Below are 17,537 nucleotides of genomic sequence, written 5' to 3' on the forward strand. Positions count from 1 at the left end.
CAAAGCAAGCAGAGCTCACTAATAAAATATGCAAATTACATGCAAGATAGAAAGGCAATTGTAATTTACACAACAGCTGTTGTATCCTTCATTGTGTTCAATGAAAATGCAAAGATGATTGAATCCCCAAAATATATGAATTTATCATCATCAACCTGCACCTGTCCTCCACAAGCTCAATAATAAAAGGTCTATGTACATTGTATGGTGGTATGTACCTTGATTTTGGTGGAACATTACTTTAGATACATCAAATTGCATTCTGAATACGACGAACGTCCTTCTGATATCAAATAATTTTGATATTTTGAAATTCACGATATAATACAAATTTTATGGCAAATTATTAAATATTGATATGTTTTGTATAACAGTACAGACAAATTTAAAGTAAACTTTATAAATCTAATGATATACTGTAAGTGTATGTATCTGGGAGGAAAAGCTGCTCACCATTTGCAAATTTTGACCTTTCGTATTGAAGATATACATCCCCCCAAAGGCCAAAAAATTGTAGGTATAATATCTAAAAATGCTTCAATGCTTCTTGAATTTCTACTTTTTGCATGATTGCAATGCCCAGTAGTGTACGGTACTGAAATACCACATATCGAATGTCAGCTCACATGTATTTGAATCAGTGACACATATATTACGCCTTCTGTGTAATCATTCGGATCATTCATCAATCTAATCCAGGGTCCCTCGTCCTCATAATGACCTGATTATCATCATTGTTTACTATGCATACAATGTACCTATAATAGAGGTTGTGCGTGAAATTATCGAGTGGCTCCAAACAAAAGATTTGAACCGGTGTCCTTCACCGCAATCATTGTCCAGTGCAGTTCATTCAATCAATTGTTGTCATCAACCTATTTGATCATAGTGCATTTGTTATGTGTGTGAGACGAACGGTTGCGGCAGTTTGCATTCATGCTTTTTTTTAAATACATTTGAATAGTCCGCCATATTTACAGTATGATATGTCATATGCACAACCTCTATTGTATATTAACATCAACATTTTAAGGTTTTGTGATTACTTCCTATCATGTATCGGCACATGAATAATCTCCTCTAATGTTGTACTCTGAAGATCCGCTTGAGGACGGATATTTCATTAATTAATTAATGTCACCAAGTTATCTTCATTATTTTCCATTTTTAGCGAGATGCTCACTCGCTTGATCCAAATTGTATTTTTGTTTTAATTCGGATATTTTTGCAAATTAATTTGCTTCTTTTTTTGTTAAGTAATATATTAAGTCTATTTGTTTTGTATACTTGTTATGTCCGACTCCATATCTAACTCTATTTTCCAACCCTTTGTCTTTGCAGCTCTCTGCACCCGTTCGATAAGTTTCTTGATAGCACCAATGTTACCAGCCCCAAAGATATCCCTTGCCAGTACACCAATGAAAATATAAATACTCATGATCCCCCCATCAATACATGTAACTTGTCTTTGTTTCACCATAACGCATGCAGTCTCAACAAACATTCCAACGACATTGTTAATTATTTGTCTTCTCTGGATCATCACTTTAATATTATATGATTTCTCTGAAACTTGGTTCAACTCTGAAGATGAAGCTGCATTAATTGACATAGATAATTATTCAAGGGAGAACTGTGTTCGACCACACCGTCGTGGAGGAGGCGTTTCTCTCTTCATCAATCATGATATAAATTATTGCCTTAGACCCGACCTCTCCCTAGATTGCTCAGACTGCGATTCTCTCTTTATTGAGGTGTCCCATAATTCTACTCAAACCATCATCGGTATTCTTTATAAACCCAAGTACGTTATTCACAGTGATTTTTTTAGACCAACTAAGCAATACTTTCAACATCATTTCCAATGAAAAAAGCCAGTGTTATATAATGGTGACTTCAATTTAGATCTGCTTGACCATGAAACCGATTCCAAAGTAAATGACTTTATTAACATTCTTTATTCGCATGATTTTATCTCATTAGACACTATTCGCTCATCAATATGAAGAAAGCAAAGATTAAACTTAGATCCGCAATTAGAAGAACAAGAGCAGTTGCGAGAAAAAGGGATTATGACGAGATTATGCAAGCTACTAAGGATGACAACTTGCTGTTCTACAAGCTAATCCGAAAACAAAGATCCAATAAGACTTCTAACACAGACACACTAGTGATCAACGGAAATCAGATGGTTGGTGATGATCAAGTGATGCTAGGATTCAAAGAACATTTTGAAAATCTTGCTACACCTCAGGAAGAGACTGATTTCTCGGATGACTACAAGCTGACCTCCGAATTCAAAGAAGGGCTTCTCTTTGACCTGTACAATAGTACTGATCATTCCATTCCCGTTGAACCTAGATGAAATCAAGCAGATCATACGATCTTGTAAGAATGGTAAAGCACAGGATGCTGAGGAGATTTCTGCTGAGCATTTCAAATATGCTGGTGATGGAATCCTGAAGGATCTGATGTTCATCATTAACAGAATTATGCAGACCAAATTTGTTCCTCCAAACCTACTTCATGGTGTTTTAACACCTATCTTAAAGAAGAGTAAAGACAAGAAAGATCCAGCCAACTACAGGGGAATCACAGTCACCGCCGTCATTGGCAAACTCCTGGAAAAAGCTTGGCTCCTGAGAGCAAACCTCATCATTGAAGGAAACCAGAGCAGACTCCAGCGTGGCTTCACAGCAGAGTGTTCCTCAACTAATGCAGCCCTCCTGATTACGGAGTCCATTGCAGAAGCAAAGGATGCAAGGAAACCCCTTTACATTACCTTCTTAGACGCATCAAAGGCTTTTGATGTCGTGCACCACTCCATCTTGATGAATGAACTCCACAGAATGGGAATTGAAGGAGACTTATGGCTCATCCTGAAGTAGCTTTATAACCCGGGGGGTTCACTCCCATTGTGGCCTGTATACCATCCGCGATAATGAAAACGCAGTAAAAAGGGTAGTTTTTGGGTAGGCACGATACGCCGTGATCGTGTTTAGGGTGTCAAAAACATGAAAAATTGGAAAAAGGGTAGCAAAATTGCAATTGCTAATACGCTAAAATGAAATTTAGGGTATGAACTTTCATGCAAGGAATAAAATCCCTGTTTAGGGTATCGCTTTTAGCCAAGGGTTAAATCCTTGTTTAGGGTGCTTTTCAAAAGTTGATTATCGCGGATGGTGTACAGGCCACAATGGGAGTGAACCCCCCGGGCTTTATAACAACCCAAAAACATCTTTGAAATGGAAAGATGCTGATGATATGGCCATTACAGCTCACCATCCTTTAGATATGCAAGCTGCTATTGATTTAGTTGGAGTGTACTCGAAGAACCATCGCTACAAAATTAATCCAACCAAAAGTGCAACTCTGGTGTACAATACTAAGGTCAAGTCTTCAGTTGAGTTGGAAAGCAACGAGATTCCATATCCAGATGACTACACTCATCTTGGGGTCCCGAGAAACCAAGCTAACTCTGTCAATATAGATGACAGAATTCAACTGGCAAGAAGATCTATGTATGCACTTGGCGCTGGCATGCATGGCAAAAATGGCTTTGCACCACAAATATCACATCATTTATGGATGACATATGTAATTCCTAGGATGTTGTATGGACTTGAGGTTTCTTCCTACAAGTTATCAGATCTGTCCAAACTTGACACTTTTCAGAGGAAGACGCTTTATAGACAGCTTCAATTTCTACCAGAAAAACCTACCCCGTGAACCAGGCTGTGTATAGGCTTCTGGGAGCAAAACCTATCCTTGCTGTTGTCCATCAGTCAACACTCACCCATTTTGGAAACATCCTCCGCAGTGAAGGCTCCATTGAATTGGATCTAGCTCAAAGACAGCTTGCTGTGAAGACAGAGAAAAGTAGGAGCTGGTTCGCACATATTAAGGTTATACACAATTTTGCCATTTTCAGAAGCAAAATGGGATGCACGTAGCCCCCTTTAAACTTATCTATTTCTGGAAATAAATATCGGAGAGAGAAAACGCAAACTACGTCTAAAAGCTGAAAGTGTAAGGGTCATTATTATGCTTGAATTTTCCACTTGGCTCAAAATGAAATGTACTTTTCAAACATTTCAAATTTTTTTCAATATCCGGAGCATCAAGATTTTTGGGAACACGGCCATAATTTCTCATTGGAAGTGGCGATTTTGTTGGGAACTTCGACGCACATTACAAACAAGTCAATAAAAGAATGTGCATATTCATTCTTGATATTGGTTGTCTCGATTTTTTATGTAAGCTTAAAATGTTGGCCGAATTTGAAGTAAAATGGCCTCCACTTGTATGTCGTTTTGTAACCAGTAATAACAATTCCGTGCAAGATTTCATAGACAAAATTCTGACCTACATTATTTCTATAAACCCTCTTCTGCATGCAGGTGCTATTTAAATTTTCATTTCGATAGCAGAAAATTGAGATATTTGCTATTTTTCCGACTCGCTGCTGCCAAATTGTCTAGTTTCGCGATAAAAAGATACAGCGAAATCAATTTTTTTTCGAACCATTTCACCTCGTTTCGGCTTGTGCTTTGAAGTACAAACTTCAAAATTGATATAGTGATTCTATATTTCAAGCTGCGTCATACTGTGTTTTTCTTACCTCTGATTGTCGCTGCTCAAGGCCAAAATTCGAAATTTTTTTTTTTTTTTGACACTCTCATTTCTTTTTAAAACACATGTTTACGTACGACATTGTTACGACGGGCTGTATTTGCCAAGTGGTGTTGCCGAGGGCAAGTGGTGTTGCCGAGTTTGGATTTTAAAATATTTAGGTATTTTCTAGCTTAAAATCCAGCGCCAATGCTGCGCTTGCAACAGGTAGATATTTAGAAATCCATTTAAGGTATGGGTATGGAAATTGGGGATCCCAAAAAATTGGCATATATGCCTAGGCCTATGCAAAGGGGTGGGGCATTTTGGGAGGCCAAGGGGAGGGGCCACAAAATTTGGCAGTCCAGGGGGTGCGGACAAGCGATTTTCGGCTGGCCGAGACGGGAGGCAAGCGATTTTTAGCGAGTCGCTTGGAAATTTTGGCTTATAATTAGTAGGCTAATACCGGTACTGATTGCACAGCCTTTCGAGAAAGCAATTTTTTGGCAAGCCGGGGCCGGGGGAGGGAATAAAATTAAATTTTGGCAGGTCGAAAGGAAGAATGACTTTACCTAGCACACATTAAAGGGGCATTTCGTGATCCACAGCCTCATACAACCCCATAGGCCTACGTCCTTTCTCACAAGTTAAGATTTTTATACCAGTCATCCTGCTCTGGCCACATGTTTAGGCATTTTCACGCAGATCAATTCATTAAGCAATGGAAAATATTGCCAAATTTGAATTTCGTTTTAAAAGCCTACTCCCCATTAAAAACCCACTAATTTTGGGGGATTAAAAAGTTCTGTAAAATGAAACAAAAGGCTGCCTCAATCCTAATTATTCATTTAATAGGCCAGGCCTTCATTTCTGAAAATAGCGGGAGCTCAGTTAGTCACTCTCCTATGTGCAGGCCTACTGAGGAGCTTGACAAGGAGCGCAATTATATAATATCAATATTAAACCATAGGATTTTCAAGAAGTGAGCAGCTCAATAAATGCCATTAGTAAAATTATTGGGCCTACGATTTTTATATTTTATTTGACTGTGATCCGTTTTTCTATAGGCTATATAGGCCTACATGCCTACACTGTATATAGGCCTACCTTTAAAATTTCTAAAATTGGCGGAATTGAACAAGCTCTAAATTTCTCATACGTCCAGCATAACCAAGGGCAACGGGGGGGACGCCCCTAGCTATGGCCATACCCGTAGTGGCGGAACCAGAATTTTTTCCGGGCATGGGGCCCGGGGAAGTGAATTTGAGACGGGGGCACTTATTGCACTTGAAATTGCCGCAAAAAGTGGAAAATTACATAATTGTGGGGATTTTGCCTAAAAACTGGATGAGAAAGAAAAATATTGGGGAAATACTGCCCCCCCCTAGCGGCGCCACTGCATATCCATCCATGATGCTAGAATGACGGAAGTTCTGGCGCTGAAATTCAATTTCAATATCACGAGTTTTTATCAGGGATTTTACCAAGGGAAGGCGATAGTGTAGGATTTTGCTGATATACCAGGCAACACGAGAAAGGTGTGGCTAAATAAGGGAGTGTTCATTATAAATATTTTCCATTATCATACTTTTGACGCCGAGAGCATAATTATTTGAAGCGTACATCGTGTCAGTCACATGGTCACATTATTTTCTGTTGAAAGAGAAACGCACATGTCTCTTAACTCGGAGATTAGCTACTGCGGGCTGCGTGCTGGTCTGTTGTTGTCGAGTGGAAATGGGAAATTTATGAATGAACTTCCGCAACTTTGCAACATCATCACGCAGCGGCGTAGCTGGGATTTTTTCCAGGAGGGGCAAGACTGTAGGTCCTATGGGGCGGGGCCCAAATCCACCAAATTTCCCACTGGGGCAGGGGGCCCAAATAGACAATTTTGCCAGGCTTATCATAATCGTATATGGTAGGCCCATTGAGCTGTATTGCATATCGTTTGGATTCCCCATCTCTCTGCCCCTCCTCTCACCCTCTCCTTTCTTTTTTCCTCTTTCTCCCCCCCCCCTTTCCCTCTTTTTTTCCTTGCCCTAGGGGGCGGGGCCCAAATAGGCAATTTTTGCAATTGCCCCCCCCCCCCGGCAGCTACGCTCCTGTCATCACGGTAGACATACGCGGTAGGCCTACAAGCAGGGCTGTCAACTCTCACGCATTGGCCGTGCACGGTCTCACGCATTGGGTCACTTTCTCACGGTCTCACGCCAAGGTAGTATAATCTCACGCCTAGGTAATAAATCTCACGCAAAAAGCTGGAAAATGAGTAAAATCTCACGCATCGTCCTGAATAATTTGTTGCTCCTACCCCCCCCTTTTCACATTCCCGAGCGCCGTGGCTCAAATATTAATAGATCAAAATGAACATTGGAGCCGGCAAATCCCGGTACGCCTAGCTCTTTATACAGACAAATATAGTAGGCCTATCAAAATGTTGTATTTTTATATTTTCTGGTGGACTCGCGGAGAATATCATGTCATGTAGGTCCCGGCGCTGGGTTGGGGGGGGTCTCAAGGCATTTTGGTAGGCCTACCCATGCTTAATTCCGGGAGGTTTTTTAGCAGGCCCGACCATTTTTTAAATAAAACCTCAGGCGGGTCTCTTCAAAACATTTGTACCGCGGGGATCAAAGTCATCCAAATTTGGCCTAATTTGACGCTTTTTAAGGGCACTTTTGCCAAAATGCGCCCAAAAGTTGGTCTTCGCTGTAAACCCACCCATCATAGTCGTTGAAAAGGTAGACCCCAAAACTGTGGCACATCCACGAACCCGAGGGAGAGACCTCCGCGGGTAAAAACACACCTCTAGCGGGACCAGATTTATAATTTAAAATAGGCCTACATTTTGGAAGCCAGTCATCACGACAAAACGGGCCATGGCAGTGTTAATGGTATTAACACTTTTTAGGCTTAAATAACGAGTGTAGGCCTATAAATTACAAATTTGCACACACCCGGGGGAACCTTCTCAAGCTGGTTTGGGTAAGGATGTGAGGCTGTGACTCCGAAAAACTACGGTACGATTTTAAACCAAATTTGAAGAAAACAGACCCAAAATTGTATCAACTTTTGGACTGAAAGTTTTCGCAAATTTTTACTTTTCGAGAAAATTATTGAAAATACCCTTCTTGAACCTAATTTTCATGACACTGAGGGTCAATAAAATCATGGCTAAAAATACAACAGAGTCTAAACTAAATGGCTGAAAATGCACCCCACCCCTGCCGCACATCCGCACGACACATTTCACCTTATAGATTTTGAAAATTGTCGCAATAAAATAGGCCCGAACTTATCCCAAATTATCCCCCGAAAAAATATTTTTTTGCAGGTGAGGTTGGAGTCTTATTATTTTTATTCTCAGAGAGGATATGGGTTGATATTTTTAGCAGGGTACAATTTGTCTTGTTTTTTGACGTTGAAGTTCCAGATTCTTTTTTTTCTATTTTATTATTCATTTATTTATTTATACCCCGGGATTTATACCCTGTACGTGGGGAAAAGTACACACGGCAGCTACAGAGAAACCACGAAAAACTCCTGTGAAGTGCATGAAAATGCCCCGAAAATGTGCCAACCGAAACACCTGAACAGGAAGATAAAATAAAAAAACCAAACCAAAAACCCAGGAAATTTCCCGAAATAAGTTCCAAATTCTTTGTCCCCCACTAAAATATATGAACACTCCCTTATGAAGTCTGCCCTCTTCCGGCTATTCTGGTAGTAGGCGTTGACAATTACCTTCATATTTTTGAAGCATGTTTGAACCCGATTTGTTCTCTATTCACATTTTTAACGTTGCAAGTAACATTTCAAGACCTCTATTTGTGACAGGTATTTATTACCTTGCTAGAGATGTGCCTAAAGTTGAAATTCAATATTTCGGATCGCAAAGATCGAGAGATATAAAGTTGTTGAATATCAGTTTAACACCATGGATCATATGGGCGTCTTATATGAACGATTACGTAGTAGGCAAAAATGGCTGGGATACAGGTTGTGTAAATACTACATGAATATTCATGAACTATACAGATTCCATTCTTCTCTAATAATAAAGATGTCAATCACTCTCCCAGACGACAGTTGCTTGGCGCTTGTAAACAAATCGAATAATAGTGCTTGATAACAGCTAAAAAAAATAGGCTAAAACACATTTTCACACAATTTTTTCTGGATTTTTTTATTTCACATGATAAGTAGACATATTTTCTTACGTATAAGGTAATAATATATTTTTTCTGGAGGTAAAGCCCTTCAACACTTTGTTTAACCTTAAGCAGCTTCTGCTCAAATATGATCTTCCATCCACTTATGAGCTGCTGGTTGCCCCACCTTAAGAAGATGGAATGGAAAACCAGAGTCTCAGATGCAGTCAACTTTTACTGGGATCAGGAAACTAGAAAAGAAGCCTTTACCAAAACGTCTCTGAAATATCTCAATATTGACGCCCTTGAAAATCCATCCTGTATGGCGAACCCTCTCAGCAAACACAAGGGAAGATGAAATGGCGGCTGTAAAGGCTAGACTTCTTACTGGTACCTATGTACTACAAGCAAACCGTGCAAGGTTTAATCAGTTCCAAGTCGACCCAACATGTACCCTGTGTAAAGATAGTCACTTGTGCTGAGCATGAAATTGGTCACTTATCGCTCACTGTTCAAAATGTGACATCTACACCAATTACAGTCCCCGAAACTGTCTACTTTTTAGCCGACCTCAATTCCGAAACATTTAGTGATAGTTAAAAATGCGATCCCCAACCTTTTGGTTACCTTTGGACGAATTTTTCGAAATCTCCGCGGAGTCTCCGTGTCTGAAATTCCCTGACATCGAAAATGTCGCAATTCTCAGTTCTCGGTGATGATACTATATCCGCATCGCTGTTTTCATACATGAATATGCATATCTCTGACCCCTGTAAGGTCAAAAACGTGGCGTTGATTTCAACCAATCCGATCCACCGTTTAATAAGCAGCTTGATACTGACGTCATATCTGAGGTGACCAGGAGGCAGGAGCTACCATTTTGGTAAACTGAACTCGACTCGTGCGTTCTTTTGGTTCACATAAATCGAACAAAATTTTCAATAACGGGTAATAGTATGATTTCAATTTTTATTAATGAAGTTACTTGTAGTTTTGAGGAATGACAAAGTTGTTTTTGGAAACTTAGATGTTTGTTTCAACTGATGATGTAGGATCGCAAGGTGAGTGAATTCGTGAAGAGATTTGCTTGTTTGAGTGATAGTAGGATACGGGATGTAGGCTAGTCCTCTGTGTTTGACCGGCTCCGACGTCTCAATTCACAACGTCTCAATTCGTACCTGCTTACCAGACAGCAATACTGCGTATTGCTGTATGGAACCAGATATACCCAACATGTACAGTATGCGGTGAAGAACCAGAGGACAGGCATCACTTCATTCTTAGATGCAAGATTCTTTAAAGCAGTCGAGATGTACATATGAAGAAGATCAAAATCTACCTCCACAAGATATACAAGGATGATATTGCAGATGCCATTCTCAATGATGAGCAGACTTATGCCCAGCGAGGTCACGTCACACTCGGTGTGACGTGCCCTGAACTCCAAATAACTTTCGTAAGCGACAGACAAATTGCAGGAAAGCATGCCAATTTAAGCTAATTCCTGTATTATCTATTGCACATACATGTAACATACGAAGTCACAAACTTACAAACTTCAATATGCACTTCAAATACAGCAGACCAGCTGTTAATTATTACCGATCCTGTAGAATAACTTACATAATCTTCAATTTCATGGAATCCCGTTGCTCAGAATTGCAAATGTCATTTTTATCTGTCAAATGCGCTGTGGTTGTGCTCAGAGATTTTATGATATTCTCCATAAATCACAGGTGTGAAACTGACTTTATACCACTCACTCGCTTTCGCAGAAAAGCGAAGCCTCTGGCTACCTCGTGGCACTGGGCATGACGTCATCATGGACGTGTACAAAATTTCCGACGGGTGCCTTATTTATTTATAACCCGCTTTGTGATTGGTTGCAAAACCATTCATCGCAATCGTAAAGCCAATCAATGAACGCGACGGCCTTTTACGGTATGAATTAATGTGACCCGCCAGTAAAGTACGTCTAACCTGATTGGTTTACAAAACTACTTAGATAATTGCTAAGCCAGTCAGCGTGCTCGATGCTTAACAACCTGGTCGTAGAGGTTTTCTTTTTTTTTAAGAGGCGAATTCACATGGTGATCCAGCGATCGAGTATAAATTCAGCATGACTTCTGTTCTCGCAGGTGCAATAACAATACATGGACACAATCACTGACATTTACACAATGGAATAATGAATTATTTATGACATGCATGGGCTGGATTTTACGATCGAGGTAAGGTTTTCGGCCTGTCCCTGCGTGAATATCATTAGTTTTCAGCATCAAAGATACTTGTGATGACCAGTTTTTTGCGGACACTTTGATAACAGGTAACTTTTATAGGTCATAGGGTAGAAATGATAGTGTACAATTGTACGAAAATATACATTTTGTTATAGGCCTAAAATGTTTACAAAAATATATTGGTCCACACGTTGTGCATGTATTCAGTTGTTCGACGTATAGAGCAGACTCTACTTCAGATCATACTTGCCTGTACTCACAAATCACTTGATGATGATGCCATTTCTCCTCAACTGAGCACACTGAGTGACGACATTGAACCTATGACCAGACGCTTATGTTTCAGTCAGCATGCGAAGAGAGCATCGCTTCTGAACATCTTCAAAATACACTCATCTACTCTAGGTTCCAGAGTAAAAAATAAGTACAGCTTGTCTGTACGCAGTGCGACAATACTCATACATATGAGGGAGGCACTTATAAGGAAGAAGAAGAAGAAGATTGGCTAAGGCTAGCCTTATTAAGTTTTGGCATTGTGGCATTTTTGAGCACTAATGAGCACTTTTTTGCATTTTTCGCGGTGACGGGAAAATGAATTTTTGACACTCGTTATCTTCGTGGCTACATGTTTGAATGGACACTTTTATTGTGACGGAAGATTGATTAATGCTGATGGTGGCAGGACGCTATTTGTGTATTTATGTGTCTACATGTTTTTAATGGACATTTCTTTATGAACTAGACACAGTTATATCTGTGGTGCGCCTGTATTAAAGGCGGAAAATCCTACCAACCAACCAACCAACCTACATGTATAGCGAGTATGTGAACATGAATTTAAGCTTCTGATACTACAGAAAATTTAAAGACTACTCACCTCTTTGAAAGCAAATGGAAGACCTAAAACACCAGCTCCAACAAATGATATAAAAATATTGGCAAATATTTTGACAGGGCTTTCAGCCCCTCCCGAATCATGCATTTTGATGGCTTAATTTAAACAGAACATGTAGATTTAGAGTGCAAGTTCGTGATTCATCTACTACTTATCCCTAGTACACGCTGCCATTGCATAACTTTATTAATTTGTTAAGCTTATTCAGTTTCCCCATACATGCATGATACACCTGTTACAAACATTGACGACAACAACACAACATCTGCGTGGCTCTTTAAATAAGGTCAAAGGTTAATTGATTGAAATCGAAGTGTTTGTTTTTTCGACATCAATATTTTGGTTTAAAATTGCTATTTGAAGTCGTAAAATAAATAAAAAATTACTATTTGGTATTAAAAAATATATATCAGCCTAATATGTCATTAATTTAACATGATTATGTTTTTTTTTAATGTTTAGTTCTTGATTTAAGAATCTCCAAGTTGACAGAGGCTGAAAAGTGCAATCTGAGGGTCAAACATTTTCAGCATGTGGCTTGTGTTTTGCGATTAATTCCCGACTAATTTCCACATCTACGACGATTTACGGTACTTGAAATATCACCATGGCGGAGAGAAATAGGAACCAACTTCCAAACAATCTACCACAACTACAGAATCTGATAAAACGTGATCCGGAATCTTACCATGAAGAGGTAAGCTTATTCATTTCATGTATTAAAAATTAAACAGACTCAGTACACCGGTCGATCTTACCGTTTCCGATGTTGATTAAGATACTTCTTGCATCGATCCCGAGATGCGGAAAACCAATAGTCATTTTGTCCCACATAAATGAATAAATAACAAAACCCCGATCCCCGGTGGACTCACCCAAAAGGTGACGTCACACCATATGATCGTCCTTATCCTCCTTGGTCTCCGACTGACACAGACGTGCCTATCGATTGTTCATAGCACTGTGTATCAATTTCTCGACCAAGGCGAGATATACGGTTGTAGTTTCACACCTTAGGTAAAACCAAACCGGTATTGTTCGGCTGAGGATAGTTTTGAGGGCATTTTCTGGCGAAAAAGTGACAAAAAACGATCCAAAACTTAGCTACATATCGTGCCTCCGTTGTATACGGGACACACGAGCAATTCAAAATGGCCGCTCGTTGACGCCATTCATTTTGTTTCCCACGTAAAACAACCATTGCAGCCTGTAAGTTACAATAGATGTTTGTACATACACATTGTATTTCATGTACGGTAGGTTATTGTTGCTATGTTAGGGTGATTACTCTATCGTTATGTCTTCATTACCGTCCGATAAGACGAGTTAATCAGATATTCATACGGTGGGGATTGGTAGGGACCCGCCTGACATTTTAGTAATAAAGTTAGCCAGTCCTTACTTTTACCACTAACGTTAGCGACCAGCCTCCGTGCTCAGGTTTGCTTACTGGGCTTGAGTCGCTGCTGGGGGGGGGTAGTGCCCCTCCCTTTTCTCCTCGCTTCGCCTCGCCCTGTCGGGCTTGCCCTTCCCTGGTGACGGAGCGGGACCCACACCCGCTCTGTTTCACCCACAGGGAGTGCTCACGATCTTCTAGATGTCTTTCTTTTGCTTAGGACTCTCCGAGTTCCAGCTTGACGATTGGGATAGGCTCCATCATCGCCATAAGACGAAGAAGAAATCTACCAAGGGCACTGGTAAGGTCGACACGGTGGATTCTGCTGTGACAGCCCCTATGGGTCATGGCAGGTCTGCTTAAGGGGCTCCGGTCCCGGACAAGCAGGCGGTTCCTTCGGGACTGCTAAGCGGTCCAAAGGCTCAGCAGCCAGCGAAAGCACTGACTATACGTCGGAGCAAAGTAGCAGGCAGCAGAGCGGTAACCACCAGCGAAAACCCTAGCGGGTTTTGCAGCAGGAGGATACCAGTCGACACGGTAGATTCTGCTGTGACAGCCCCTATGGGTCATGGCAGGTCTGCTTAAGGGGCTCCGGTCCCGGACAAGCAGGCGGTTCCTTCGGGACTGCTAGCGCGTCCAAAGGCTCAGCAGCCAGCGAAAGCACTGACTATACGTCGGAGCAAAGTAGCAGGCAGCAGAGCGGTAACCACCAGCGAAAACCCTAGCGGGTTTGGTAGCAGGAGGATACCAGTCCTCTAGCCAAAAATCCTCACGGGTTTTTAGCAGGAGGACACCCGTCTGTTGCAGGCATATCTACGGGCTCAAACAGCCACAGTAGTAGCTAGCGACGGGCAGCATGCAAGGGTACCCGGGCTTGCCTGGGTTGAACCCTAGCATGCATGGGTTCAGCAGAGACGATACCGCTGCTAACGCTGTGGGTGTAGTCTTAGCAGAACCAACTGGGGTCGTCACACGGCAGCGTTCCATGGCGGGACCGCCGAGTGATACCCTGGGCCCTAGAATAGCTGCTGGCTGTCCACAGGGACTGGCTGGCGATTATTCAGGGGTTGGGCTCGCAGTCTCTCACGGGACAGCGACCCAGGTGCATTCGTGGCAGCTACAAAGACGAGCCACGGCTTGACTTCAGTGGTAGCCGCTATGCACCCGCCCATAGCTGCCGTGAGTGGTCCGCCACACACAGCGACCTTGGGCGAAGCTCTAGAGGGTACAGTAAGTAGCTTGAACAGCCTAGCTGATCAACAACCCACTTATGTCCTCGAGAGCCAGCGGAGCGTGGGTGATCCATTATCGCCAATGGGTCAATTACCCTCTCTTGATCGATCACTGTCAAATCAACAGGGCATAGCTCCATTGATTGACGCTGCCTATTCAGGTGGCGAGGTGATTGATCGGGGTATGCACGCCAGCTACCCGTGGTACTAGGCAAGCTCCCTCTAGCCAAGGGACAGCCGGTATAAGGGTACCCATACACACGGCTTGATTCCCCTTGCGGGGAACGCAGTGAGGCATGGGTACAGTGGTACACAGCCGGGAGCCCACGGGCACCTACGCTGGAACCACGCATACGGCGGTACACACCCGGGAACCCTCACGGGTACCCATGCTAGTACCGCGCCGGTACCACGCCAGCACACAGCTTGATCCCCCAAACAGGGAACGCGTGTGGCGAGGGTACAGCGGTCCACAGTTGGGAACCCTCAAGGGTACCACGCTGATACCGCACCGGTACTGCAGCACCGCTTTAGTCGCCACAGTCTCTGTGGCAACAAGGGGGAGGCGGTGCTGGTACTGCAGTACCATGGGGTTACCCTGGTGGCGGATCCTTTCAGGGTCAGCTGCCGGCTGGGTATGCCCGTGGTACCCGCCGCAGGGTGTTTCTTCCACGGCCTAGCACCGTGGCAAGTGTCGCCTAGCGATGGCCACGCAGTACCAACATCAGCTGTTGACCAGGCCAGCCGGCATGGGGCTAACCCAGATCTTGATCAGGGTAGGCCCCGTGCTGCTAGCGCTAGGACGACGGCTGCGAGAGCATGCGGACCCAGTGGTGCCATGGCGGATACCTCAGGGTCTTGCGGGAGTACTCCCTCTTCTGCTGGCAGGTAGTCGGCGAGCCACACAGTGGTTATGCCTTCTTACCCGCTTTCAGATGCCCGTCCTCAGTTACCGCCATCATCGGAGCATGATACGGATACTGTGGGCGACGGAACGGAGTCGGAAGCTGAGTCCGGTAGTGACATCACTACAATCTCCTTCCCCGCTGCCCCGCGAGGGGAGCAACGGCACTGATCTTCCTCCGGACACCCCCTAAGGGGGAGTCCATGGAGGAAGACCAGGGGATCCTTTCAGTAGGATGCTCAGCTGCTGCTTCCTCACAGGGACGCCTGCACTCTCATTCCCGCAAACCTCACGGGTAGATATCGTGGGGCTGTCGAGCTCAGGAGAGCTATGACGCCGCGTGCTTGCACGCTTCCGCTGCGTGTAACGCGGGAGGACCACGGGACCTACCTGAGGGGATCCGAGAGGGACCCAGATGTCGTCAAGCGTAGCACGCTCAGACAACATCTGAGCTCTTCCGCGAGGTGAGCCTATTAGCGGTGCTAACAGCTAGCCTCAACGAGAGCTCCATGGGCCTAGCCCATAGGGTGTCCACTCAGCGCCGGGGGGTGGGGCCTGCCACTTCAATCGCTCAACGCGATGGAAAGGCAGGGTCCTTTTTCTCTTTGGATGCTTTTGCGCTACGGTGGAGGACCGTGCAAAGAAGCTACCAACGGGCGCACTCTGAAGAGGTCGGAAACTGCCCTTACCATGGGTAGGAGCTCCGACTTCAGCAGGCCGTGCACCACCAACAGTACCCGAGCCCACTACCTCTGTAGCACCCATTTCTGGGAGGCGCAAGGGTAGCACAGGAACAGCTGGCAAGCCCCAAAGAAGAGCAAGCGCTCTTCCAAGGGAAGCTAGGCAGAGCATTCATGGGGGGCTCAGCAGTTTTTCCACAGGGGGATCTCCCAGTGGACGACCGCTTATGGCTTTCACCCAGAGGTGGGAAACCATCTCTTTGAGTGCCTGGGTATGGTCAGTGGTGAGTGGGGGTTACAGACTGGCAACCCAGTCTCCCCACATTCGCCTGCACATTTCAGAGGTCCACAGTAGTGCCGTCAGACGGCCCCCAGCGTCCGGGCACTACTGACAGGGATCACACAGCTTCTCACGGCGGGCGATTGTCCCGGTCTACCCCCGTTCTACGGGTGATCTTGGAGCCATTGGCTCCAAGGAAGACCGGCGACGGGAGCCCCATCCGGAACCGCAGGCTGTTGAACACGCTCTTCAGGCCCAAGAGGTTCAGAATGGGGACTCTCGCCTCGGTGCTAGCCTGCCCCATCAGGGGCATGGGAACAGCATCGCTAGATCTCTCGGACGCCTATCTGCATATGCCAATCGCCTCTCAAGATCGGAGGCATCTGCGCTTCTAGGTACAGGATCAAAATTACCAGTTTTGATACCGCCATCCGCCTGTCCATCTCTCCCAGGGTGTTTAACACTCTTGGTCAGAGCGGTGGCAGCGCATCTGAAGCACAGGGGTGTCAACATCAGTTGCTACCTGGACGTTTGGCTCATATACGGACGCACTCCACTGAAGACTACGGGTCTCATGGGGTTGATAGTCCGTAGGGTGCGGGACCCTGGATTTTTGATCAGCTCAAAAAGTCCAGCGTGGTCCCGACGCAGACACCACTATTTGTAGGGGCCCAGATCACCCTCACGGAGGGGTTCGCGGGGCTCTCACCCGAGCGGGTGACGAACATGGTGCGGTGTGCCTGACTCTTGGCCGAGTCTCGGGCAAAACCCGCTGTGGCATGGATGAAGGTGGTAGGCCTAATGGCCAGTATGGTAGACCTCGTACTGTACTGCCGCTTTCTACGTTAGGGCTTACCCAACTACACCTTCTAGCCTGCTTGCAGGCCCAGTCGTCACCAATATCCCTCGCGGTTCCGTTGTCGGAGATCGCGCGAGAGGAACTCTGGTGGTGGACCCATCAGCCCAATTTGACCCAGGGTGTCAGGTTTCCTGCACCCCGGTATGTCACGTAGTGACGACCATAGCGCCAAAACGGGCTGGGGGTCCACATCCACGGAGACTCCGCCTCGGCCTATGGGGCCATAGAGACAGAGTTTCACATCAACCTCCTCGCTCACGAGGAGGTGATCGTGGAATCACATACC

The 17,537-nt window shown here is 44.3% G+C and overlaps 2 protein-coding genes across 2 annotated transcripts in view; one reads left to right on the forward strand and one right to left on the reverse strand.

The window, feature by feature from the left end:
* LOC140161378 (uncharacterized) overlaps positions 1–12,180 on the reverse strand; it is a 44,560-nt gene extending 32,380 nt beyond the window's left edge. The window contains exon 1 of the mRNA XM_072184887.1: positions 11,883–12,180. Within this exon, the coding sequence (XP_072040988.1) occupies positions 11,883–11,987 (105 nt within the window). The 5' untranslated portion in view covers positions 11,988–12,180. The remainder of the gene's footprint in view (positions 1–11,882) is intronic.
* A 207-nt stretch (positions 12,181–12,387) lies between these two features.
* LOC140161379 (protein SDA1 homolog) overlaps positions 12,388–17,537 on the forward strand; it is a 31,312-nt gene continuing 26,162 nt past the window's right edge. Inside the window, exon 1 of the mRNA XM_072184889.1 lies at positions 12,388–12,597. Within this exon, the coding sequence (XP_072040990.1) occupies positions 12,508–12,597 (90 nt within the window). The 5' untranslated portion in view covers positions 12,388–12,507. The remainder of the gene's footprint in view (positions 12,598–17,537) is intronic.

The sequence above is a fragment of the Amphiura filiformis genome, chromosome 9 (assembly GCF_039555335.1).
Source record: "Amphiura filiformis chromosome 9, Afil_fr2py, whole genome shotgun sequence".
NCBI lineage: Eukaryota > Metazoa > Echinodermata > Ophiuroidea > Amphilepidida > Amphiuridae > Amphiura > Amphiura filiformis.